General features: G+C 41.4%; 1 protein-coding gene across 2 annotated transcripts in view; it reads left to right on the forward strand.

Moving 5' to 3' along the window:
• Positions 1-21,307, forward strand: part of gabrb2b (gamma-aminobutyric acid type A receptor subunit beta2b) — a gene marked incomplete at both ends in the record, with an annotated part of 66,342 nt that extends 45,035 nt beyond the window's left edge. The window contains 5 exons of one of the 2 annotated variants that reach the window (XM_080014137.1): positions 12,371-12,508; positions 14,466-14,618; positions 18,043-18,287; positions 20,454-20,594; positions 20,960-21,307. In XM_080014137.1, the coding sequence (XP_079870263.1) occupies positions 12,371-12,508; positions 14,466-14,618; positions 18,043-18,287; positions 20,454-20,594; positions 20,960-21,307 (1,025 nt within the window). The remainder of the gene's footprint in view (positions 1-12,370; positions 12,509-14,465; positions 14,619-18,042; positions 18,288-20,453; positions 20,595-20,959) is intronic. The other variant, XM_080014138.1, reaches the window with a different exon arrangement.
• Between the last annotated feature and the right edge of the window lie 3,777 nt (positions 21,308-25,084).

The following is a 25,084-nucleotide window of genomic DNA, read 5'->3' on the forward strand; positions in this document are numbered from 1 at the left end:
TTATTTGTGGTTTAACATGTAACCATAAAAGTTTGAAAAAACAAAGCCCTCTCTTCTGCTTTGGGAATAAAGGGAGATAGAGTGCATAGTGTGTGTGTGTGTGTGTGTGTGTGTGTGTGTGTGTGTGTGTGTGTGTGTGTGTGTGCGCGCGCGTGCGTATTGCCTCCCCCCATCAAGGTGGATGCTTTATGCAGCTGGGCTCCTTCACTCCCTCTTCTTTGAGCCACTGAGCAGGTCTGCCTTACCAGTTGGCTCTGTGTTGGTGTGCGCCCCCTCTCCTCCGTGTCATCCTCTCATTTTTTATCTCTTTCCTTCGCTCTCCTTCCCGCATTGCCCATTTCTACAGCGTAGCGCTCAACTTTACTGGCTTTTTTTCGAGTTGGCTGGATTTACGCCGACGTCTCCTCATATCCCTGGAAATGATGAGCCACTGAATGATGTCTCTGATTTAACAAGATTTGACATGTTGAATATCACGAGCAAGCACTTTCAATTATGGATCAGGCTTTCATCCCATAGTATTGACCTTTCATAATCCATTTAGACAAAAGTTAAATTGCTGACCCTGAATAATTAGAAACTTTTAATCAGGGAATAACAAGCTGCTTCAGCACAGTTGCTGCTGCTTCAGCACGGCTATTTTGCCCGAAGACGGATGGACCGGCTGCATTGTTTTAATTTCATTACAAAGTTCATTTAATTGCTATAATTGTTGATTTACCGTGCACATGAAAACGTAAATATAATATTAATCATGTGGAAATCCCCCCTCGTTGCCCACTTGCGAGGTCTGCCACATAATGGATAAAAAAAAAATCCAGAAAGAAAAACATCCAAACATTATACCAAAGTAAGAAATGACAATCAAACGATTAAGGACAGTAATTCAATTTCTAACTGGTTATTAGAAAATATTTTTCATAATGTATAATAATAAATATGAATAAATTATGTGATATTTTATTCTTCTTCTTCCAAGTATGATGCCATTTAACTGTCGCATCTGTACTTTTTTTTGCATGAACTCAGGAGTTCCCTCACGTGTTCAATGTGCAGCTAGATGCACCATATTTAAAAGTGAGATGTATGTCTATGTTGCATTTTATGTATTTACAATATTTTCTATATTTAACGGTTCCTTTCCAGTCATGATTAAGAGGCTTCTTTATGTTCAGAGGAAGTAACGTGAAGGTCCTCTACATTGCATGCAATTTCCATTTGGTATTGTACTGTTTTCACCGGTAGGACTCGATATGAGTACCCCACCGGGTCTGGCATATTTTTTATCATGGGCAAAGGCAGTCTCACCCTGCCATCCCTGAGCTGAATACCAAACAACCTCAAATGACGTTCAGCAATATTGCATGAGGGCCTGGTTCGTGGCCTTACAACCCGAACCTCTGTCAGCCTCTATTTGGTTTGTTGCTTCCTGCTCAGCCTCTATAATGCATGTGTAACACAGGGCTCCGGTGAGTGCAATAGGACACAAGACGTTACCTCGAGTGAAAAGGAAAAACCCTGGCTTGCATTATTCAAGAATGTCAAACTACTTACATTCCGGTTCAGTGTAATACTAAGGCAGGTTGAGATGTATATGGAGGCGTCACCGTCGGCCCACCTTCACAGGAGGCCGGCTCCAGTCAGGGTAGCCACAACACGGATTTAACAAGCGTGGCATCAGTGCACCTTTTCAATAAATCATCGCCATGGGTACATTCACTCAAGCATAGAAACACTTGTATACAGCATACTGTACATACTGTATATACTGTATACTGGTACTCCTCGCTTATCGACCTACCTGTTTAACGACCGTTCTGACTTAGGACCAGCTCTCTGACCAGTCTGTATTGTATTCTGCGTACAATACTGCAACGTGAGCGCTGCGTGCACAGCATCAGGCATCTCATCGCGCATCACCCTTTATATAACATACTCAATATACACTATATTTACTATATATACTATCTACACAGTATACACTATATATACTATATACACTATATATACAATATACACTTTATTTACTATATATACTATCTACACAGTATACACTATATATACTATATACACTATATATACTATATTTACTATGTTCACTCTTTAAACTATATACACTATATATGCTATATTCACTATATATACTATATACACTATATATGCTATATTCACTATATATACTATATACACTATATATTCTATACATACTATATTTACTATATATACATATACATACTCTTCTTCTATACATACTATATTTACTATATATACTATAAATACTATGTACACTTTATATACGATATACACTTTATATACTATATACACTAGATATACTATATACACTATTTACACTATATCTACTGTATACATCTCATCACTGTTCTCAGTCTCATTCCTGCAGTCTGTCAGTATTCATTACACTAGCGTTCGCAATGGCCACGCCCCTTAGCGTGAAACACTATGGGCTTATCGACCAATTCGCTTAACGACCTGGTCCTAGGAACGGAACTCGGTCATTAATTGAGGAGTACCTGAATATGTAAAAGTGGGTCAAGAGACATTAAAAAACAAAAGAGGAAACAATTGTAAATCCCTCGACTGAGCTTACTAATGATTATCCCCGTCTGCACATACGTCTGATACACGTAGCTTAGCAGGAACATCTTAACACACACACGTGAAAACCACCTGCTGTAAACACAAAGGAGATGGAGTGGCACGGTGGAGCACAGATCACTGGCGCCCGCGGTGGTGCGCGATGGGGCGCCCGTGATCTGCGCTCCGCTGTGCGCACGTTGTGAATAAGCATGTTTATCCACAATCCGCCACCTCGATGCGCATTCACGCTGAAAAGAAAAAAAATAATAATAATAAAAGAAGCCTTAAAAGGGCGCCATGGGGCATCAAGCGGCAAAGGAGCAGGTGTTCAGGCGTTGTCCCAGTCTAGTCTGTATACTTGGTGTACATATACATGGGGGAGTGAAGGCCACATTATTATCATCTCTATTTTGCCCTGGTTCCCAGGAGTTGTCGCTATGAAACTATCGTCCCATCACAGCATCTCCGCCAAGTAATAGTTATATTTTCTGCACCAGTGATCCACGTCGTATGGACAGAGCCTCCACTGCACCATCGCTTGCTGCCGCTGTTTATCGGGGTTCATTTTTAGAAACTGCAAACTCTCTGGAGTGTGTATCGTGCGCACACACTGGGGTGCATGGGGTTTTATTTATTTAGATATTTGGCTTTAGATGATCCAGCCATCCCTGTCCAGGCATGCAACCAGCTGCTGCTCACACTGTGCCGCAAGAGTTTGGAGATGTTTTTAATTGGATACCAGGAATAAGATTAAAGTGGCTTTGAACTGGGAAGTATAAAAATTTCATCTCAGCCACATTTGAAAGTGGAGTGTCCTCCATGACACACAGAGGGGAGTAGGAGGTGCTGATTTGTCGCTTTGGGTATGGGTTTTTTCTGCTGGTACTGTAAGTTATTGTTGGGAAAACCCTATTTTGTCGTTTGTAAAAAGAAAATCCCTGCATCGTTATTTCCACCTGTAATATTAAATGGGACCTAATATGCTCCTTTTCAATAGGTAAATATAGGTCTCTGAGGTCCCCATAACATGTCTTTGAAGTTTTTTGCTGAAATTACTGAAAATGTTTCAGTGTGTCTGTCGCTTTAAAGGAAAATGCTGATGCTCCCAACGCCCACTTTTTGCCCCAGTTCTGTGAACCTGTTGTGTGAAGTACATAAACTTTCACTGATTTCACTTCAGCAGTCAACCAAAATCTATTTCTGAACAAATTTCAGGCGAGAAACAAGCAATCCTTAAAAGCAAAATGTATATCATGTTTCAGATGTCTATTTTTATTTTATTCTATTGTCACTTTTATTTTGTTGTTGTTGTTGTTGTTGTTGTTGTGTGTGATGTCAGCTGCTGTAATGCATTCATTTCCCCTCGGGGATCAATAAAGTATCCATCTATCTATCTATCTATCTATCTATCTATCTATCTATCTATCTATCTATCTATCTATCTATCTATCTATCTATCTATCTATCTATCTATCTATCTATCTATCTATCTATCTATCTATCTATCTATCTATCTATCTATCCGTCTGTCTCTCTGTCTGTCTATCTAATCCAGTTGCTGAATCTTCACTCATATTAGATCGACAAGGCCTAATTTAAAAGTTTGTTCCAACTTTCGTTGCCGAACAGTTCATGGTGGCGCTAGTTATTTTTCAGCCCTGGTTGGAGTTACTCTCAGATGGAGGGTGGCTCTAATTCTAATGTGTCTCATTGTGACGTAGGAACGAGACGCAAATCTAAACGGCTTGTTGAATCACATGTTTTTTGAAATAGGGTAAGTAGCTCACAAAAAAATGACTGGGTTGTCTTATTTAAGTTTGTGTGTTAGTAGGCCCATCAGAGACCCAAATGCATGTGCACAAGCACTGAAATAGTTTTTCATAATAGGTCCTCCCTTTCACAACAATGTGAGATGCTTACCGTATTTTCCGCACTATAGGGCGCACTGGATTATAAGGCGCACTGTCAATGAATGGTCTATTTTCGATCTTTTTTCATATATAAAGCGCATTAAGGCGCATTAGGCGAAACAAAACAGTCGAAAGTCAGTCAGTCAAACTTTATTAAACGTGTTCACAATGTCTCTCAACATTGTTCAAACGTTAATGAGCGTATTCACAATCACTCCCAACCTTGTTCAGTTGTAACACGTAAAAAAAAACAGTCTGATACCGCTAAATCAAACGTTAGTGTATTCACAATAACTCTCAAAATTGTTCACTTATAACACGTAAAATACAACACAATACACTCACTTTTTCAGTTCATTCCTCGTCCACAAATCCCTCAAATTCTTCATCTTCAGTGTCCGAGTTTATCAGTACGGCGATTACGGCATCCAGCATGCCCGGATCCCTCTCGTCATTATCCGAGTCAGTGTCGTTGCTGTGACCTGGCAGTTCAGTGATGATTCCTGGAGCCTGTTTTCTCCACAGTGCGGTTCACGGGGATATCAAAGGTGAGGGGAACCTCGTCCATGTTGGTGATGTGCTCTGACCGGATCTTCTTTTCAGCGATCTTGTTTTTGCAGTATGCGAGGAAAGTGGCCAGCTTTTCTTCTGAATCTTTTGGCAGTTGCTGCGAGACGGTAGTTTGTGTGCGGCTGGAGAGATACCGTCTTTTCATAAAACAAAAGCACCAAGAAGGAACGCCTTGAAAGTCATTGATATTCATGTCCCGTCAAGTCTGAGACTGTAGAGACGCTTCTACCTGCTGTTCAATTTTGTCCTCTAACTGTGGCCATCTCGCTTTGTTCCCTCGGAAACTCTGTGTGGTCTTCTTTACTTGGCGCAGGTCGTCTTCTTGCTTCCTCCACTTCCGTACCATTGATTCATTAATGTTGAATTCTCTCGCAGCTGCTCTATGCCCATGTTCTACTGCGTGACTGATAGCCTCGAGTTTGAAGTCCGCGTCGTAAGCGTGTCCCTTTTGTGCCATTTTGGGGTCCTTATACACACACACTGTAATATTATTGTGAAGCACAGTATGTATTGCGCCGCGACGCTCCTGACTACGGTAGCCGTAATGCTGAAAGCGGTGCGGCTTTGTAGTTTACCAAAGTCGTACTAAAACATGTTGACAGAGCGCCGTGTACCACACAAAATCGCTTCGAGGTCAGTCAGCACAACCAGAATTAATCCATATTAAGGCGCTCCGGATTACAAGGCGCACTGTGTTTTTTTCAGAAAATTAAAGGCTTTTAAGTGCGCCTTATAGTGCGGACAATACGGTAGTTTTTGTGGTATTTCCATCATCATAGTTTGTTACAGTATTTGAACTCCTGTGTAAGCCGCTACTCAAACCTCCATAAAATGGTTGGGCTTTGGTTTATTGTCATTAAATTTGGTAGAGTTGTAGTCAGTGAGTAGGTGAAGAGATTCAGGTACATCGTCGTCCGGATTATCTTAACTAATCAGTGTTTTTGCCTTTCTAGTTAAGATATTCCAGGCGATGCTGGAAATATGAAGTTTGACCGTGTTCCATTTACATTTTGTCTGGAATGGAAGTTTTTCTGTGTTTATTGACAGCAGATCCATATTCCATGTTCTGAGTTATCCAGGGAAATCAGAACCATTCTTTCAGGCTTTTTAGTGTTGCAGCTACAACTGAATTATTACGGGTATGCAATCTTACGCAAAGGCCTTGGGTTAAAGGAGTTAACGATTTGTCGTCTTTTTAAATGAATGGCAACATGTAAGCTAAAATATTTCAACTATTATTATTTCTAACAGTCTTTTCCATAAAAGGGTCTTGAAAACACACCTGGTGAATGTCTATTTTTATGGCCATTGGGTCTTTCACAGTCTGTTCCATAACTTAAATAACACAATAGTTTGTGGTAATGCTCAGCCCAGAGCAATATTCTCAAAGCCTTGCATTTTATCTCCTCCCAAAATCCTTCTTTGTCCATTAAAACAAATCAATTGAGAAATTATTTCATAAGCTTTATAAAAGGCCCCGGAGTCAGATTTGCCGAGGAAGATATGCCAAAGCTCCTCTAGTTAAATAGCTATAGTTATTGTATTGCTATCTCTTCAGATGCTATCACGGGCAATTTCATTTATTTTTAGCCTGCCAGCATTTTTCCAGACTTCATGAATCCATGAGAGGAGACTTTGCAGGCGTACGCCGAGAGAATTAGAGAATAAGGGAATAACTGTCACATCCGGAGTCCACAATGGATCCGGCGTTTCTTTCCACCAATCTATTGGAGGAAAGCTCACAAGCGGTAGTCCGGTCTTCTCCCTTCGCTTTTTCCTCCCCAAGTAGGATCTCCATCAAGGAGATCATCACGATGGAAGGCAAATGTAATTAGCAAAGTCCTACTCATTGACATAGGAACGATGGAGTTATGGAGAATCCGAACCAGTACTATTTTTAGAACAGGGATGTTCACAAGTCAGCGAATGCAAGCCAACCAAGTCTGACGTCTTTGGTTGTGAGTCTGATTGAAGTCTCTGACATAAGTCTGTGGGTCAAGTCTCAAGTCAAGAGTCCAAGTCAATTTCAAGAAATGTCTGTTTACTTAACAGCATCGTCATACCTCCATACCTTCATACCCACCTAAATGATCTAAGCAAATAGCCAGTGAACATGAATGAATGAATGAATGGATGATTTTCTTCACTGGGATTACAGGGAAAATATATGTTTAATCGCATCTATGTGCATCGTCATGGCTGACACAATTCTTTCATGATTGAAAATATCATCCGGTGTGCTACAGGCATTGTTTGCACCACTTTTGTAATGGAAACCTATGAGCCACAACAACTTACAAATAACAAAATTCACTGGATATATAGTACATATAGCCATAGATGAGTTTGACTGAAACAGAAAAAAGACTTTTTTTTCTTACAGTAGTGCTCGACAACAGGAATACGAGCACTGTAAAGTGCAAGGGGCATTCTGTCACTGAGGGGTCTGCTTTAATAATGCATAGCAACTAAATAGGTCACACAAGTATTAATTAAAGAGAGCACGGGGGAGGAAGGAGAAGAGAGGAGACGCAGTGTGAGGCGGAAAGATGGGTGGACACGGATAGACGCCTTGACAACAGTGGGAAGATAACATAAGACGTGGAGACGGGGACAGGAGGGGAAGAAGTGGCAGGAGCGCAAGGCGGAAGCCACAAAAAAAGTAGATTGAGGGGAAGTTGGAGACAAAAGAGGGGAGAAAAGACAAGACACAAAAAGGGGAGAAAGAAAGAAAGAAAGGATGGCAGGTGTAGAGAAGAGGAGTAGTGTATTCATGACTCATCAGTGAGACAGCGCTGAAGTTGAAGTCGAATTATTCTGTCAAACATCCACCGACTCTTAATCCAGTCACGTATTCGGACTTTACCCCCGTCGTCACACACACACACACACACACACACACACACACACACATACATATACATGCAAAGCAAAGCACATCTACATGTCCAATCTTCCTATTGCTTTCTGCCAGATTCATCTCTCACACACACAAAGAGTTGCGTAATCAACATACAATACACACGCAAAATCATTAATATCTATGCAAAAAAGGGCACATGGAAGGAAACGGCCGCAGTAATTGTCATTCTGGTGAACGTAAAGATTAGTAGATATGCAAATGAATCCTCTTTTAGTAAACATAACATGGCTGCAGCCGCTCCAGTGCATGCATTGCAAGCGATTATTAGATTACATCTAGGGATGAAGAAAAATAATACGTGATACGTTTCCAAAATGTTTTTTAGGGACTAAACGACAGCTGACTAAATCATACTATACCAACCATACCAGTGGCTAAAAGTAAGAAAGTAAAAGTAGTTCAAGATTCAAGAGGTTTATTTGTCATATACATATACATACTTCCATACATACAGTACATGCAGTAAAATACCATTGCAACGCACCTGGAGATTATACACAATAAGTTATAAACTGAACATAATAGCTAACCTAATTCCTACCTAGCTAACTAACTGAAACTAATTGATTCCAAAAGGTAATTCAGAGTGGGGGTACAAAATATAAATAAAGGGAATAGAGTTATGTTTATGGGATAGGCTATGTGTATATACATATATGTGCAGTAAAGTGCATGTGAATTAAGTGAGGTAGTGAGTGTGGAGATATACAGTACAGTATACAACAGTATGGCACAGCAATACAGTAACATCGAGCAGAACAGCATTACAGCGCAGTATGCAGTAACCCAGAACAGTGACACAGTATGCGGTACAGTATGCTACATACAGTACAGTAAGGCAGTGGGGCCTATGTGTGTGGCTCAGTGAGGACCCCTGGTGAGGTCAGCGTTGACAGTTCTTATGACTTGCGGGAAGAAACTCTGTCTCAGTCTCTCTGTTCTCGCTGTGTGACTGCAGAGGAGCTTGCCTGACCGCAGCAGCTGGAACAGTCCGTTATTGGGGTGATGAGGATCCTTCATGGTCCTACAGGTTCTGCTACTACACCTCCTGGTGTATAAGTCCTGCAGGGAGGGGAGGGTAGTTCCAGTGGTACATTTGGTTGAACGCACCACCCTCTGCAGGGCCCGCCTGTCCTGGGCAGTACGGTTCCCAAACCAGGCAACGACCAGGCAAGTCCTTCTACTCCAGAGTAGAAGGACTTGAGGATCCTCACCGAGACCTGGAATTTCTTCAGGTAGAGACGCTGCCTCGGCTTTCTTACTAAAGTGTCTGTATGTAAAGTCTGTGTTAAGTCCTCTGTGAAGGTACTTGGAGCTGCTCACCCTGTCGACAGAAGCCCCATTAATCACCAACGGCGCATGCGTCCTCGGTTGTAATCCCCTCCTAAAGTCCACAATCAGCTCCTTAGTTTGGCTGATGGACCACTGACTCAGTTAGGGAGATGTTGAATATCATGGTGAACTAGCTAGCTGGTTAGCACAGGTCTTCAGTACTCGCCCAGATATGCCATCTAGGCCCGCAGCTTTCCAGGTGTTCATCTGCATCAGAGCCCTCCTGACGTCATGCTCAGACACAGAGTGCGTGCTCATCCCCAGCGGTGTAACTCCAATTAGCCAACGACCTAGCGGTGCCGTTGCCAGCCTCAAACTGCACATAAAAGGAGTTCAGTTCATTGGCTAGGGAGGCGTCCACACTCATGGCTGGGAAGGGGCTGCTCTTGTAGTTTGTAATAGTCCCTGCCACAAGCGTCTGGCGTCCCGTTGCTCCATCTGTCGCTCAACTGTAAGTACAGTTTGTTACTGTACTTTTATTTTTTCAACTATCTGTACTGACTTAAGTATATTCAGTTTCGGATACTTGACTTTTACTCTACTACATTTCAAAGCAAATGCTTATGTTTTTCACTCAGCTAAATTTCATAGTTTCAATAAACAGTCACTTTTCTTCTCAAAAGAAATCATAAATTATGTCTACTCATATATACTGTATGTGTGAACTATGACTACCTGTACTATTGTAAATTTTAATCAGGATCTTATCTTCACCTTGTGAAGTATTATAGACTCTGTTGTAGCAGTGGGGGAAGAATTCCTGGCCGAAGCCTACCCCCCCCACCAAGCAGAGAACAAAAATGAAAATAAATGCTTTAAACAGACTCTGGCAGAGGCTTACTATACCTAAACAATACAAACCCTGACCCTGGGTTCCTATACCTTAAATTAATCAAACACTGGACTCTGAAACAGGGTTCCCATACCTCATACAAAAAAATGTAAAAAAAAAAAAAAGGACCATCCCAGAGGACCATGGCGTTGACAGACTGCCCCCTCCTCCCTTCTGGAGCGGGGGGCCTCGGGCCGTGTGTCGCACTACTGGCAACGGCTTGGCCGGACTTGGCTGCTGCGAGGGCTGCTTGGAGGGTTGGCCTGGCTGCTGGGCTGCTGGATGGTCCCGGCGATGGCTGCTGGGTGGAGACGCTAGCTGCCAGCGGTTACCTGTGGTGGTTGCTGCGCTGTTTCTCCCCTGGTGCTCCGCCTGACCTCCAGGTGCTTCTGCTGCCAGTTGGAAGAGAGTAGTTGCTGGGGCGCCCGTTAGACCGCTGGTGGCTCCAGGGCGTCTTCGGACGGCCCTTCTGTGTCCCTTCTCTGTGCTGGAGCCCCACATTGGGCACCACTGTGGCAGTTTCGCCACCACACGCCACCCAAGTGGCGTGCTCAGGGACCTCCGGCACAGAGACAGACATGTCATGACACAGGACTCCCACACTGACTGTGTGTGTGGATGGAGTTTTTAAACCTCATGCTCATTAGCCCAACCAATGAGCATCAAGTGTGGCTGCTCAAGCCATCCCACCCACCACAAACACTTTAAGAGCAAATATTTTTACTCGAGTAGAAATGCCAATGTGGTACTTTCATTTTAACTACTGTCACTTCGTGTCAGGGTATTTGTACTTTTACCTAAGAAAGCAGGTCTGAGTACTTCTGAGTACTTCTTCCGCCGCTGTTAAGTGTATCACGAGTCCTCTATGTTTGGCAATTAGGAGACACGTGTCGGTATAACTATTCATTTGAGCTTTCGCGAGATCAACACAGTTTTGTGGTGAAGAGGCTTTTTGCATGAAAGTACCAAACCACATCCACATCCTGATCCATCATCCCCCCGCTGAGAGCCGCACTCCTTGCCCCGCAGTCCGCCAACATGACAACTGCAGGAAAGCAGACAGTCAGCAGCGGGTTACACAAGACAAGTTTCATGGTCTGGTGAAAATGGACTCCTTTTTTCATCTCCCCTTTTATCACAGTACATGCCATCGGTGGTTCGACAGCGCACCGCGTTACTCAATCATTTATTTTCTTCGTGTCCGCCGGCCACTCTGCCGTTCTCATCTCTGCTGATTTGGCGAGAACGAGGGCAAAAGCAGGGGGAAACTAAGCGGCTTCGCTACAGATGAATAGTAATGGACAGGGGCCCGGTCCTTTGCTCATTTGGTAGGATCTGGTCGCTAAGTTCATTCTTTAATCATTCCCGGTATAGGTTTGAATGATTTAGTGACCCGTGGGACAAAATAGAAACAAGTGGAGTATATATGAGTACAGTATATATGGAGGTCACCCTAGACACTTGGAACACCGATAAAAAAAAACAACCTAGATTTTAATATTTATGATTTTACTGTATTTAAATACTTTATAATTCACTTTTCTCATAATTCTCAATAATATTGTGGCTGTCCAAAGAAGCAATCATTGGGAAAACCTGTATAGTCATATATAGTTGATGATGGACATTGGGCGTACACGTGTATTCCATTCCCTTGAGACGTCCTTGGATGTTCTCCACATCTGCTTTTAATTAAATCCTGTATTAGTTTTTGAAAGCTCTTTTGTCTTCATTTTGGTACTTTGTGGAAAATCTCTTCCATACTGTTGGAGCTCACAAAGAGTGTCTGAATCCTTGTGGGTTAAGTGAAAACAGCTGATCCTCCAATTTCCTACACAGGTGTAGATCACCAACTCTGGTGAGTTGGTGATGTATTGCACCTGAACTTAGAATTACAGAGACTGCGTTTTAAACATCACGTATTTTACGTTTTTGGTAAATTGTTGAAAGAAAATGATACTGTGGTATGCCACAGTGTCCGCAACTTCTTAAAGTAATATTTTAAAATATATAGATAAATTAATCATATTATTTCCTCAATAGCAAACCAATTATAAATCCTTATTACATTATCTAATTAAAATGAGCATTTTGGCGCCTGCAGTCTTTACCTCCCAAACAGCCTGACATGCTCTGTATCCTTAAATAGCCCTGGAGGAGCCTTTATTTTCTTGTATTTAATTTGGGCTTATTCTCCCCATTCAGACGGATACACAACCGATGACATCGAGTTTCACTGGCGTGGAGGCCACAACGCTGTGACGGGGGTGGAGAGGATCGAACTTCCCCAATTCTCCATCGTGGACCACAAACTAATCTCCAAGAATGTCGTCTTTTCTACAGGTAATGTTCTCTTCACGGTCTCCATGATGTGGAAAATTATTTACAAGGGGAAGTTATATTCACACTGGAACACAACTGCTTTTGCACCTATATATACGATGAACAAAATGGATGAATACCAATTCAAGCCACATTAGCAGAAATTGCAGCTCTTGGACATGAAATTGTGCCAGCGATAGATAAGAAGATTCCTGCACACTATTTTCTTCAAACTCTTGGAATTATTTTTCAAGAATCTGTTTATTTTTCTTTATGTAGATGCTCATAAACCGTTTCATCCAAAGAGGTTTGTTCAACATTGCAGATGTTTAGTGTGTCACTAAAGTGTGCAATGGTGTTATTGTCAAGTAGGTGTGTGATTGAGTATTATTTTAGTTATTCAATACTTTCAGACGCATATGCAAAGATGGTAATACTGACATTTATTCTAATATTTGCCTACATTTCTTTATCAATAAGAGCGTAAAGTGACTTTTAGAAATTAGAAAAATGTGTTTTAAATTAAATGCACAGACAGACATCAATTTGATTAAATCCCTGCTTCTTGTAGAAAAAAAAAAAAACACGACTTATTGAGAAACAATAAACAAAAAAATCTTCTGTTTAATCCATAATTTATTCATCTCCTACATCCAACATTTTCATATTTATGAATTTATGTTGCAAGCAGCCAAGAGAGGAACAGTGTTCAGTTTCTGCGAAACTCCCCTATTGAATAAGAGTTGCATATTAACACAAGAATACAGCAATGACTCTCGTGTCTTGCTGCGGTAGTCTTGTCTCCTGCCACAGCATCCATTAATAACACAATACTTCCCCATGAATACACATTGTATATCATATACCGTGTACCTTGTGGGTTTGTGTGCATGCGTGCATGTGTGGTTGTGTGATGTGATTGTGATGAATGCCTTCCCCCCAGTGTGCTTGTACCGAGCAAGCCAGAGCTGACTTTGGCCGTACAGCCAAATTGAAGATGGGGGGGATTCCCATTTAGCGCGTTCTCACTTGCAAAAGGGAAGGGTTGACCCTGAGGGTCACTCAGAGGAGAGGACGTCAGCAAAAATACTTTGGCATTCATCCAATCAAAATGCCACGCCAAGCCATGTTTCACCCTGAGGATAGGGAATGTCCATGCTGCCACTATGAATGATGAAGGATTTTCTGCTACTCCTCTAACCTACTTTTTTGAATCATTAGTTAATGAGGAAATAATTAAGGTAATCACATGGCGGCTGAGCTGAACTTAGCTTGCTGAAATTGCAAAGCTAAATGATGGCAGTCTGAGCAGAGATGAGCTTTGGAGATTGTGCAGTTAATCCTCCCCACGTTCTTCCCCCTACCCTGCTATTGCCTTACTTTTGAGTATATTGTAATGTTCACTGGATCTTTTCATGGTGCTCTCCCCCACTGGGTATAGGTGGGTTATGCAACCCACACCAAAATACAGCAGAATCCCAACAGACTATGGTATGTGTGCTGACATTATTTGACTTCACCAAGGCCCTGCCCTGGACCTATTTAAAATAATGCACAGATAAGCAAAATGGAACCCTCAATAGACAAACCATCAACCATTCCACAATAAACCATATATGCATAGGCACCACAAACAGGTAATTCTGGGGAATGCTGATGCAAGAGTGCTAGAGGGTCACCAAATATGGTTTTCTGCTGAGCAGCTCACTTTGGAGAATCAGAGTTGAGAGAGGATCGGAGCTGAGTGAGAGGGGCCTTTGGATACGTATTAGGTGAGCTTGAAGTTTGCAAACATGACTTATCTTCTCAGTATGCAGGGGACGCTAATGTCACAAGTCCTACGTGGAAAATGATATTGAGCAACAGAAAAGTCTTGATATAGCACGATCCTGTGTCTGAGGAACCACGATCTGGAAAGACTCTTGTAATCTAACGAAGATCCCCTCTGACATCTCTTTCCCCTCTCCTGTGCATCCAGGGTCCTACCCTCGCCTCTCCCTGAGTTTTAAGCTGAAGAGGAACATCGGTTACTTCATCCTGCAGACCTACATGCCTTCCATCCTGATCACCATCCTCTCCTGGGTCTCCTTCTGGATCAACTACGATGCCTCGGCTGCCAGAGTGGCACTGGGTGAGGCCTGCAATACAAATGAGGAATAGAGCAGAGGTGGAAAGAATAGTGAAAATCCGTACTTCAGTAAGAGTACTGCTGCTACAGAGATCATTTACTTGAGTACAAGTTGAAGTTGTGAGAATCGTGTAAGAGTATATAAGTAGTTCACAAAATGGAAAAATACTGAAGTAATTACCTATCTAGTTACATTTTTCACGCTGTGTATCTGGGGGAAGCACAATCTTTTTGAGTCACAATCTTTTAAATACTTACTGTTATTTATTTATTTGTTTGTTTGTTTGTTTAGAGCCTATATGGGTTGATGTTCATTTCATCACATTTTCACCTGATTCAATTACTCGGGTGAAAATGTGCGGCAATGAGTCGTGGAAACTACTGTACTGTCGTGTAACTACTTAGTTGTAACTACTTACTTTCAATCCACGGTTTCCATTAGAAAGCTCTGCCAGAACATTATCAATACAACACATTTGCAAAATACTAAGCTTTCTATTTACATCCAATACACCACACCGACCGTCAGAATCCACAAACAGAAATAACTAAATAAATGGTCTGTAAAGGTAGATGTCTATCAATCCTATATCGGTTCGCTGTCACTGTGACTAACCAGAAATGGCGACTCTGGCCTCAGACTCGCTCTAAAGCTGAGTGATGGATGACCACGGCGATTTGTTTCCACACTGATTTGAGTGCCTCCGTGGCATTTTGGCAGTCACAATTTCCTCGCCAGTCATCCTCGATTACCTAAACCCTGCGTAACCTATGAGGTTTGTATTATGGCACTGGTGTGCTTTGTGTTTATAGGCGACTCCCTTTCTTCCTCTCGCCTACCTCCATCAATCCACCGCTCTAGCCGCCCCTTTGTCCATCCCTCGCTTTAGGAGAGAAGGCAATCTCGCTGATTGAAGACTGACCTGCATTTAGTGATCCGAGCATGAGGCATGCATGGGATTTAATAATAATAAAAAAAAGCAACAACAACGGCAGTAATGCTGCATAATGGAGGGGGCTGGATGGACAGGGTTAGAAGGGGAGATGCTGTCTCACCTCAGAGCTACGTGCCGTTAGGGAACCTCTTCACTTCAACCTGGTTTCAAGTGCTGGAAGGCTGAATGACATAGCCTCTGTGCCGTAAAAAGTCCTTTATTGTCATTGCGAGGCTATTGCGGGAAACTCGCCTGGATCCTATTTTGAGATGCGATCGCTTGACAGCTCTGTGGCAGCTGTCTAACAATTTGGTAATTGTTTGCAGAGACACGCAGCAGAAATTGCCTCTGGCAGTCCTGCTGTGTGTACCGTAACACAACACAAGTGTTGCATCAGAAATGTGCTATAGGAGGAAGCCACATAAAATTACTCTGTTACTGTTTAAATCATACATGTAAAATGTAATACTTGTGCATAAAATACACAGTATATGGGAGCCCTACATACTGTATGTCCATGTTGAATTACATGAATAAATTATTTTGAGGTATAAAAAAGGATTTTTACTTTTATATTTTGAAATTAAAAAATAAGGCTTGAAGACTCTGGCAAAACTGTGATACCAAGCAGCCATTGACATTTCAGTGACACCTTCTTTGCTACATTTCTTGGCTAAAATTACTTACAACTACGATTCCAAATCCACGAGTCGATTCAACTTGATTTTAAGGTCATGATTCGATTTGATTTTCAATTGAAACACTTTTTTTTTTCAGCACTCATGGCTATGCCAGTGTTAAGCCCCTTTCACACATAGTTCCCAGTAAATTACAGGGAATCTTTCTGACACCGCTAGAGAGTTTCACTATTAACACATGCAGCTACATTCAGGACAATTTCCATCTTGCACCTTTTCACACATGCCATGATAATGCCGGAATAGATGGGGCAAGGGACAGTCCAATAGAAGTCACCCAGTGCGGTCCCGGTCCGCACCCTCCACTCCAGAATGCGACGCAGCTCATTCACTTGCGTGCACAAAGAGGATGTTTGTGGACGTACCAGGCAAATAAAATGAAATAAATACTGAAATAAATAAATGAGGATATAAATATATAGATAAATGTAAATATATAAATGAGTAAACATAATCCTTACAGTCCGGGCGGAGGCGGTGGTGCACCTAAACCCCCACGCGCGCCCGCCAAGGTAGCATCTTTCATTCCGATTCCTGGGATCTTTCATCACTTTCATTGTGCCGCAAGGTTTGTGAGATCCTCCGAATCTTATGTGAAGTTGCCATTTTCACGCACGCAAGGTGAGAACGTGAAACTCCTGCAGCACACACCGCTGATCCACAGCAGCAGTGCGGGCGCACCTGCGGAGACTTGCTCCCTCTCCCATTTGGAAAGCAGTACCGTTAGTTTTTATTTTTATTGAATTTTGAACATTTTGAATAGGTTATTTATTTTATTTTCGAAATCGTTACACCCCTACTTACAACTCAAAATAACCAGACATCATTTAAAATTTGAACCATTCTCATTTGTTTCACGTTATTTCACGTTTCACAAGTTAATTATAATACACAAAAACAATTAAATGAACAAAAAAGCTCAATAAGAGCTAAAAACCAACTTGAATAAAAAGACATTGAAACAATAGCAACTATTTTTGTGAGCTTCCAAAGTGCTGTATGCTGTATCAATGCTGTACGGGGTATCAAGACAGCAATCAATTCCAAATAGGTCTTTTGATTACATCAGGAAAATTAAAAAGTAAACCAAAAAATTGCTTTGATGAAGCGGACCTATACAAAACGTATACATGTCAAAATTGGCCCCGTGATCCAGTTTTGGATCGTGACAGCTCAAACAGCAGACCTTCATTATTGGAGCCGTAGCTTCCCAATACAAATACAGTAATATTGAACAAATTTGGAGGAAACTACTGCCTTGAGTTCATGTCCCTTTGCTCTTTCTTCCCTTTTTTCCATGTTCTCCTTTTAATGCTGTCCCTCTCTTATCCAGTGAGTGGAAATTTACTTTTCTTTGTCACATTGTGAAATTTCAAGGGATTCCGAAAAACATCAGACCCTCTCTGATATGGCGCTCCGATATCTTTGAAAACTAGATTATCAATGTCCAATGTTTTCTGGTTCCGGCTATCCGGTCTGTCTCCAGGCTTTCTGTAGGACTTCCTTGAATTCCACACACTGGAAACAATGCTTTGAGTTGCGTGATGTGATTTTAATAATCCGCGTGGTCAGATGAGGCAGAGTTGCCGGGAGAGCCTCACAACTCCGCTGAGCTGGCTAACGTGTGGTTGTTGAAGAAGATTAATTCCGGTTAGAACCTTTTTAAAGAACTGGCCACGGTCCACTGATGATGACCATGGCTGTAGAGCATACCAAGACCATTGCATTTTAACCAATGCTTATGGATTTATATAACTCTTGTGTCTTTGAATGGATGTCCTCAACCTCTCTCAGGTATCACTACGGTGCTCACCATGACGACCATCAACACCCATTTGAGGGAGACGCTCCCCAAAATCCCCTACGTCAAGGCCATTGACATGTACCTGATGGGCTGCTTCGTCTTCGTCTTCCTGGCCTTGCTGGAGTACGCTTTGGTCAACTACATCTTCTTCGGACGAGGCCCTCAGCGCCAGAAGAAGGCCGCCGAGAAAATAGCCATAGCGAACAATGAGAAGATGCGCATGGATCCAAACAAGGTCTGAGAACAGTCATCTTGTATGTCTGTCTTAGATTAATAAAGCCTTACCAAGGTTTATTTAGTAAATTGATGTCAATCCTTATCGTATCCATCAACTTTCCTAAAATAAGGATAATGAGTAGGATACCTTAATGCAAAATCACATACATTAATATCAGCATCTTTTCACCTTTGCTATTTGCAAAAACATTTTAATTTAATGTCTTATAAATTCAACATGTTTTATGGATTAACAGATGATTAAACACAAAGATTATGAATTAATTGCACTTGAACTGGTGAATACGTTGCCAAATGCTATCAGCCCAATAAATTTACTCTACCCTATTAAAAATCACCAGACAAATAGAAGAAATGCATGTGTCCTGGCAACGTTGGTTTCTTGTCCCGCTAGAACAGGGGTCTCAAACTCAACTTACCTGGGGGCCGCTGGAGGTAGAGTCTGGGTGAGGCTGGGCCGCATCAATCAATCATATTCCACAAAGAAAGGGTTTCAACTATTCCAAAAAAAAGTACAACTTCTTTTCTCTTTCCTATTGCAACACTGTGCTGTCTTTATTAGGTCACTGATTGCTCTTGTTGAGTCCGCCCACTTCCTAAGTCCTCTGTACCTTGCACTGGGTGACAGGATATATTTTCCTTCCACTTAGTGTCACTCCGGAATCACGTTTCAACCAAGTGACTAATGCGTTGGCTAACTTGTCAACAAACACCACCGGAAGCTGTCACAAGCCTGAGCTATGGTAGCCCATAAGTGATGAAAAAAATATAAAACTCCCAGGGCAACCACTCGCGCAACGACTCGGCAAAAAGGTGCGTGTGAGAAAAACGCGCGGGCCGCACTAACACTAAACATTGATGTCAAGTAGGGGGCCACAAAATAGCGGCCCGCGGGCCTCAATTGGCCCGTGGGCCGCGAGTTTGAGACCCCTGCGCTAGAATAAGTTATGTCTTCATTCCTATGCTTCCTATGCTCTGATGTCCTGCTTCATTTAAATCAGATGTTCACCAGGAGTAATGCAAAACAATGGTGTTCATGGACACACAGACTCATTGAAAAAAAGTTTGGATTTTTTTGTGAAATCAAATCAACATGAAGGATAAAGCTGAAACAAGGTATATCAAAGCATGGGTTAAAGGGAATTACCAGAAAGCTTCACTTCCCGCTTTCCTCCTCAAATTATATCGGAACAGATAATGTGGGTGTGGTTGAAAGTCATGCATAAGCCACGCTATGACAACCCATCATGAGCAAAGCAGATTCTCACCAACACTAGGCTAATCGAACAAAAGTTTGGAGGTGGAAGATTTCTTTAAATAGATCGATGACTGGCTCAGTCCACTTATCTCCAAAGGGCTGTTGCTGCTTAGTCGCAAAGACCAACAGAGTGTGAAAAAATGGTTTCACGGTGAGTAGGCGTGCCAGCTTGGATAAGTCACAAGTTTTGGCAAATACTTGTCTAAAAGTACTGTATGTACTGTACTTTTGGTCCCAAAATCAAAATATAAGGCGGTGTGGAATTGGTAACGAAGCAGTGAGTGCCATTGAAAAACGTTGAATGGCTCAACAAGACAAATTATACTGACGTCCGTCGCTTAAAGAAGATAGATGCTTAAACTAGGACGATAGTATAGTCAAGAGGAATATAATAAGAGCCATGACATTAATTTGATCATTTTGACAGCTGTTTCATCTACAATAACTGTCCCATTTTTCACCCTCTGTACCTGATCACTCGAATACTTTAAAAGAAATACTATGGGAGTCTCTGCCCACATGTAGGGCTTTAGGGAGGGAGACGGAGTCCTTTCTTGTGTGGTTTGCCAACATGGCGAGAGTTTTTATTATATCATGAACAACAGGCTCGCCGGCCACAAGTGTAAATAACAAATATTAATAATGATGATGATGATGATGATGATAATAATTTTTGGCGCAGGAGGAATGGCGTTCTGCATTCTGGCTCCTGGTCGGCTGACGAGCCAGTGCGCCCTCTGCAAGACAGACAAACATTAAGAAAAAAACTCCCTCCCCTCGAGTCGGACCAATCCGCCGCCAAAGGGAACCGTGCTGTTGTCTGCAGCCGGTGCTTGACCATGCCCCTTGGTCCGCCACAGTTATGTAAATGACTTGAGTAACCATGGCAATGCTATCTGCTTCCAGTGGCTGGTGGGCAACGTAGTCGGGAGGGATGACACTCTGTACGCTAGGATGAAGCAACGGGATCTTGACGGTCATGACTCCATGTGGGAGCCGATCTTTGTGGATGATGCGGCGCTAGGACTAGGCGATCAGAAGAACAAGGTATCGACTAACGGCCACTTAAAAAGCTCCTCAGTCAAAATGGTTGAAATTGTGAATATGAACTTTTTATAAATGTCAAATCCAGTAAATATATTTCCCTCCACCTTATAGTCTGGGCATTATTTCTAAATCGTAAAATGTAAATCCAAGCTATATGAAACCTGGAATAGTAATCCTATTATCTGTTTATTAATATGAGACAAATATATGACAAATTAACCTTGCTAACCACACCTGTGTGTGTGTGTGTGTGTGTGTGTGTGTGTGTGTGTGTGTGTGTGTGTGTGTGTGTGTGTGTGTGTGTGTGTGTGTGTGTGTGTGTGTGTGTGTGTGCGTGCGTGCGTGTGTGTGTGTGTGTGTGTCAGATGGACCCCCATGAAAACATCCTCCTGGGGACCCTGGACATCAAGAACGAGATGGGCGCATCGCAGCTGGCCCTGGGTCTGAATGACCCGCGGAACACCATGCTGACGTACGACAGCTCCACCCTCCAGTACCGGAAAGGAGGGCTGGCGCGCCACAACTTCGGACGCAATGCGCTGGAGCGCCACGTGACGCAGAAGAAGAGTCGACTACGGCGGCGCGCGTCGCAGCTTAAGATCACCATCCCCGACTTAACTGACGTAAACTCTATCGACAAGTGGTCCAGGATGATCTTCCCGACCGTGTTTTCCTTTTTCAACATTGTTTATTGGCTGTACTACATCAATTAGGGTTGGTGGGGGGGGCTTAAATAACGGCGAAAAAAAACAAACTTTAAATGTACATAACAAACACATAAGAAAAACCGATAAACATTTAGGTCACTTTTTTTTCTATCTGTTTTGTTTCATTTGTATGTGATTTTGAGACACGAGACTGGATTTAAACATCAATGCCTGGACCGATTCCATCTTGCCTTGGTCCGTAGCGCATCGCGGGTTACGGCAAGACGTAAAACCCTTAGAGGGAAGAGATTAAAACATATATGGTGCCTGTTCCTGAGTAACTGTTTATCATTTACACAGATTTTCTTTATGTTTTTGCCATTTTAAATGTTTGCATCTTTTATTATTCTAATATTTTGTTTGTTTTACAGTATATATTATATAAATATAAATATAAATATTCCTATAAGATTTAATAATTATATTTGGTTTTAAATTTGTATTTTATGGAAAATTCTTGAACAGATATTACAGGTTCAGGTCAGCAGTATTCTAAATCACTGGGCAAAAAAAGATTGGGAGGTTAAAGCAACACTATGAAACTTTTTTTTACCATAAAATAACAGCTTCACCATCATTTTGATGGTACACTGACTTGTAATATGGAGAATGGCACCTCTTTCATTTCCACCCACAACCCTGAACGCTTGTTCTATGTAACTTTGGCGTTCAAAAAAACCCCCAGAAAAGTACGTTAGACTTTCCGATCTGCCAGGCCGAGCACAACTGGTACCTAGCGGCGAGGTCCGTGCAAGGCGCGCTGAAATCTAGGTGTACATTATATCTGCATTTGTAACATGGACCCTTATTGAGACATGATGGATAAGGTTCAAATTTGTCATGTGAAATTACTTTTAGACATTGGACAACGTTTTACGATGGTCGTGTAAAAGTGCAATCCCACTCAGAAACTGTAGGGGCGCCAAATCTCAAATATCGAAAGTTACATAGTGCTGCTTTAAATAAAACAAAACATGAAACTACCTTGATCTATTATGGAGATCTGTGTTTTACATTTTACAATGCAGTGTAATGTGAAATATGGTGAAGAGATTTAGGATCAACTTTTCTACTTTAATACACTCGGAAAACTGTAAAATATGTAAGTATTCTCTCTATTCCATAAAAAAGGAGGTTTTGATAGCTTGTAAAGTGACAGGTATTACAAACTGAGATCATTCCAAAAAGTCTGTATTTAAAAGGATGCTGCTTACAATAAACAAGTCAACACATGGAATGCCATAGTACATAGAACCTACAGTTACATGGTAAAAAAATAAGTTAGTTGTTTTGTCAACAGTCTTTTATTTAATTAAAATAATGGGTATTTTTAACATTCCACTTATGTATAGTGAGTCAACTGTTAAAGTAGGGAAATTTAAGTGAAAGAATAGCAGATAAGGAAAAATATGTAAGACTGCCTGATTGTTGAGAATGGAATTAAAACAAAACCTTCAACATTCCTTAAGCCGGTGTTTGTGTAAATATCTTAAATTATCTTAAGATAAAAGCTATTTATAGGACGCCCTCAGAAGTTTATTCCACCTGTTTAGGATGACGAGTCTTAAAAAGCCATCAGAGTTATTAGGAAATATAAATCAAATAAAATACATCATTATTGTGTTATTATTAAGACGTTTGAAATGGAAATTGTAAAATTGGATATTGTCAAATTGTAAAAAATGGCTAAAATACATCAAATACGTAACATTGTAGCTCAATAATAAGTAAAGAAGAGACATTCATCTTTTCTATGCAGATGATGTTTCTAGTATTTTTGCCAATGGTTGCTCTCGTTGTGGAACAGCAGTGCTTGGGTTTTTCACCTGACAGCGTTCTGGTTTTTTAAGAGTTTTTTGCAAACATCCAACTTTTCGGCAGTGCAGCAGTTACTGTACTACCTGGTGCTTCTCGGGCCCCGTCTCCGTCTATTATGATCCCAAATTAATTGGAATGCCGCTCATATTATCCAGTAATGCCAGAGTGTCGTGATGATAAATATATGCTATGATTTATAACATATGATTTATACTTGAGTGACAAATGTGGTGAGAGAAACAAGCATAGAAAAACATAATGTAAAGCAAAGTAAAATTACAATCAGACTGGAGTCTGTATGTTATATGCTTCAAAATGAGGATCAGGGAAAAATATATATATATAATAATAATGGGTAAGATTTGACCAAATATATAGAAGTTATTTCATCTACTTAAGATATAGCTTTGTTATTTCATACTGCATGTTTTTGTTCTGTCAAACTCACAGCGGCCATCTATTCTCTAATCTCTAATGTTGATGCATAGGCTTCAATTTGATGTGACCGTCAAACATCTCTTTGAAGATATCTCATTTGTTTTTCAATAGATTAGATAGTTTTCTCCCTCCCCATATCCCAAACACAGTTTGCCCCGATAGGTCTAATGAGATAATTATAGAACTAGATCATTAGTTCAGGTTGAATGGGTTACGACTTGGTTTATAAGTAGAAGTTTTTTTTAATTATTTTATTATTTCATTCCCTTTAGAAAACAAGTCTGACTGATTTTATGGAAATTGTTAATGGCTGGTTTAGAAGAAAATACAATTGATAATAGCTTTTCAATTATAGTGCCAACCGTACTACATATGCAATTATCCAGAACCATCTCCAATCAGAATCATTCCACTCCATTAACACATTTGATTTATTAGGGGTCCAGGCCCGAATGGGTTGGGGGGGCTATCATTTTTGTTAATGAAAAACTGACATCAGTAGTCTATGAATGTCATGGATCCGCCACACTCACAGACAAGATGTATGAAATGTGTATTTGGGTGGTTCAACATGCCGTCGTCCAAGGTTGATCCAGATCGGTCCATTATTACGGAATAATTTAGTAAAAATATGTAGTTTTTGTTATCACCGTAACGCACGCGTATGTGGAAATGACGGCTCACACCAGTCACATGATAGCAATGGAGTTTAGTGATTGGTCAACGTCCGCGTCCTCACCAAGATGGCAGCACGTGCAGATGCGACTGACGTCAGACTTTCATGGATGCCATGGATTCGACGAACCCACAGACAATCTGAATAAGATGTGTTTTCGGGGCAGTTCCAACATGGCGTCGTCTGAGTTTCATCCAGATCGGTTCGGTTTTGTGGATGGAGTTTGTGATCAGCAATCACTACCTCACCAAGACGGCGCCACCACGCACAGACGTATAAACCCTTGCACGCATGCGCAAGTTGACGGAGTTCACAGATCAGGTGATAGCCCTGCAGTCTACCAGACCGTTACGAGTGAACTTCTGCACTCATACAATGTATCGAAGGAGATAGCCAGGACCCCAGGTTTGCCGGGCATCGCTGTCGGCTCCGGCAGGGGGCGCTAGCGGCTCCAACCGGCTCGCTCGCTGAATGGACTTTCAGCTGAGTGGAATTTGCCCTTGTTTTTTCATCTGTGGATCGTAATTATCTATGGGTGGCAAAGTAAATAATCTGTGCATCCTGCAGATATAGTCGTGATTGGACTAAAGAAATATAAGATATGAACTCTCAACCATACGAAGTTACAAAGTAACAGGTATTATTTTACAACTATTAATCTTCGTTTTGTTTGAAACAAACAAAGTTAAAGTGTATTAAACGTCATCAAGCGTATTAAACGTCATTAATATATACGCTTCTGAATACAACTTACCACCAGAGTAACCAGAGTAAGTTCTACAAAATAAAAACCCAGTAACATCACTGTCAGAATATAGAGAATTTCAGAGATATCGATGTATACAATCTTC

This window comes from Zeus faber, assembly GCF_960531495.2.
Source record: "Zeus faber genome assembly, chromosome: 14".
Taxonomy (NCBI): Eukaryota; Metazoa; Chordata; class Actinopteri; order Zeiformes; family Zeidae; genus Zeus; species Zeus faber.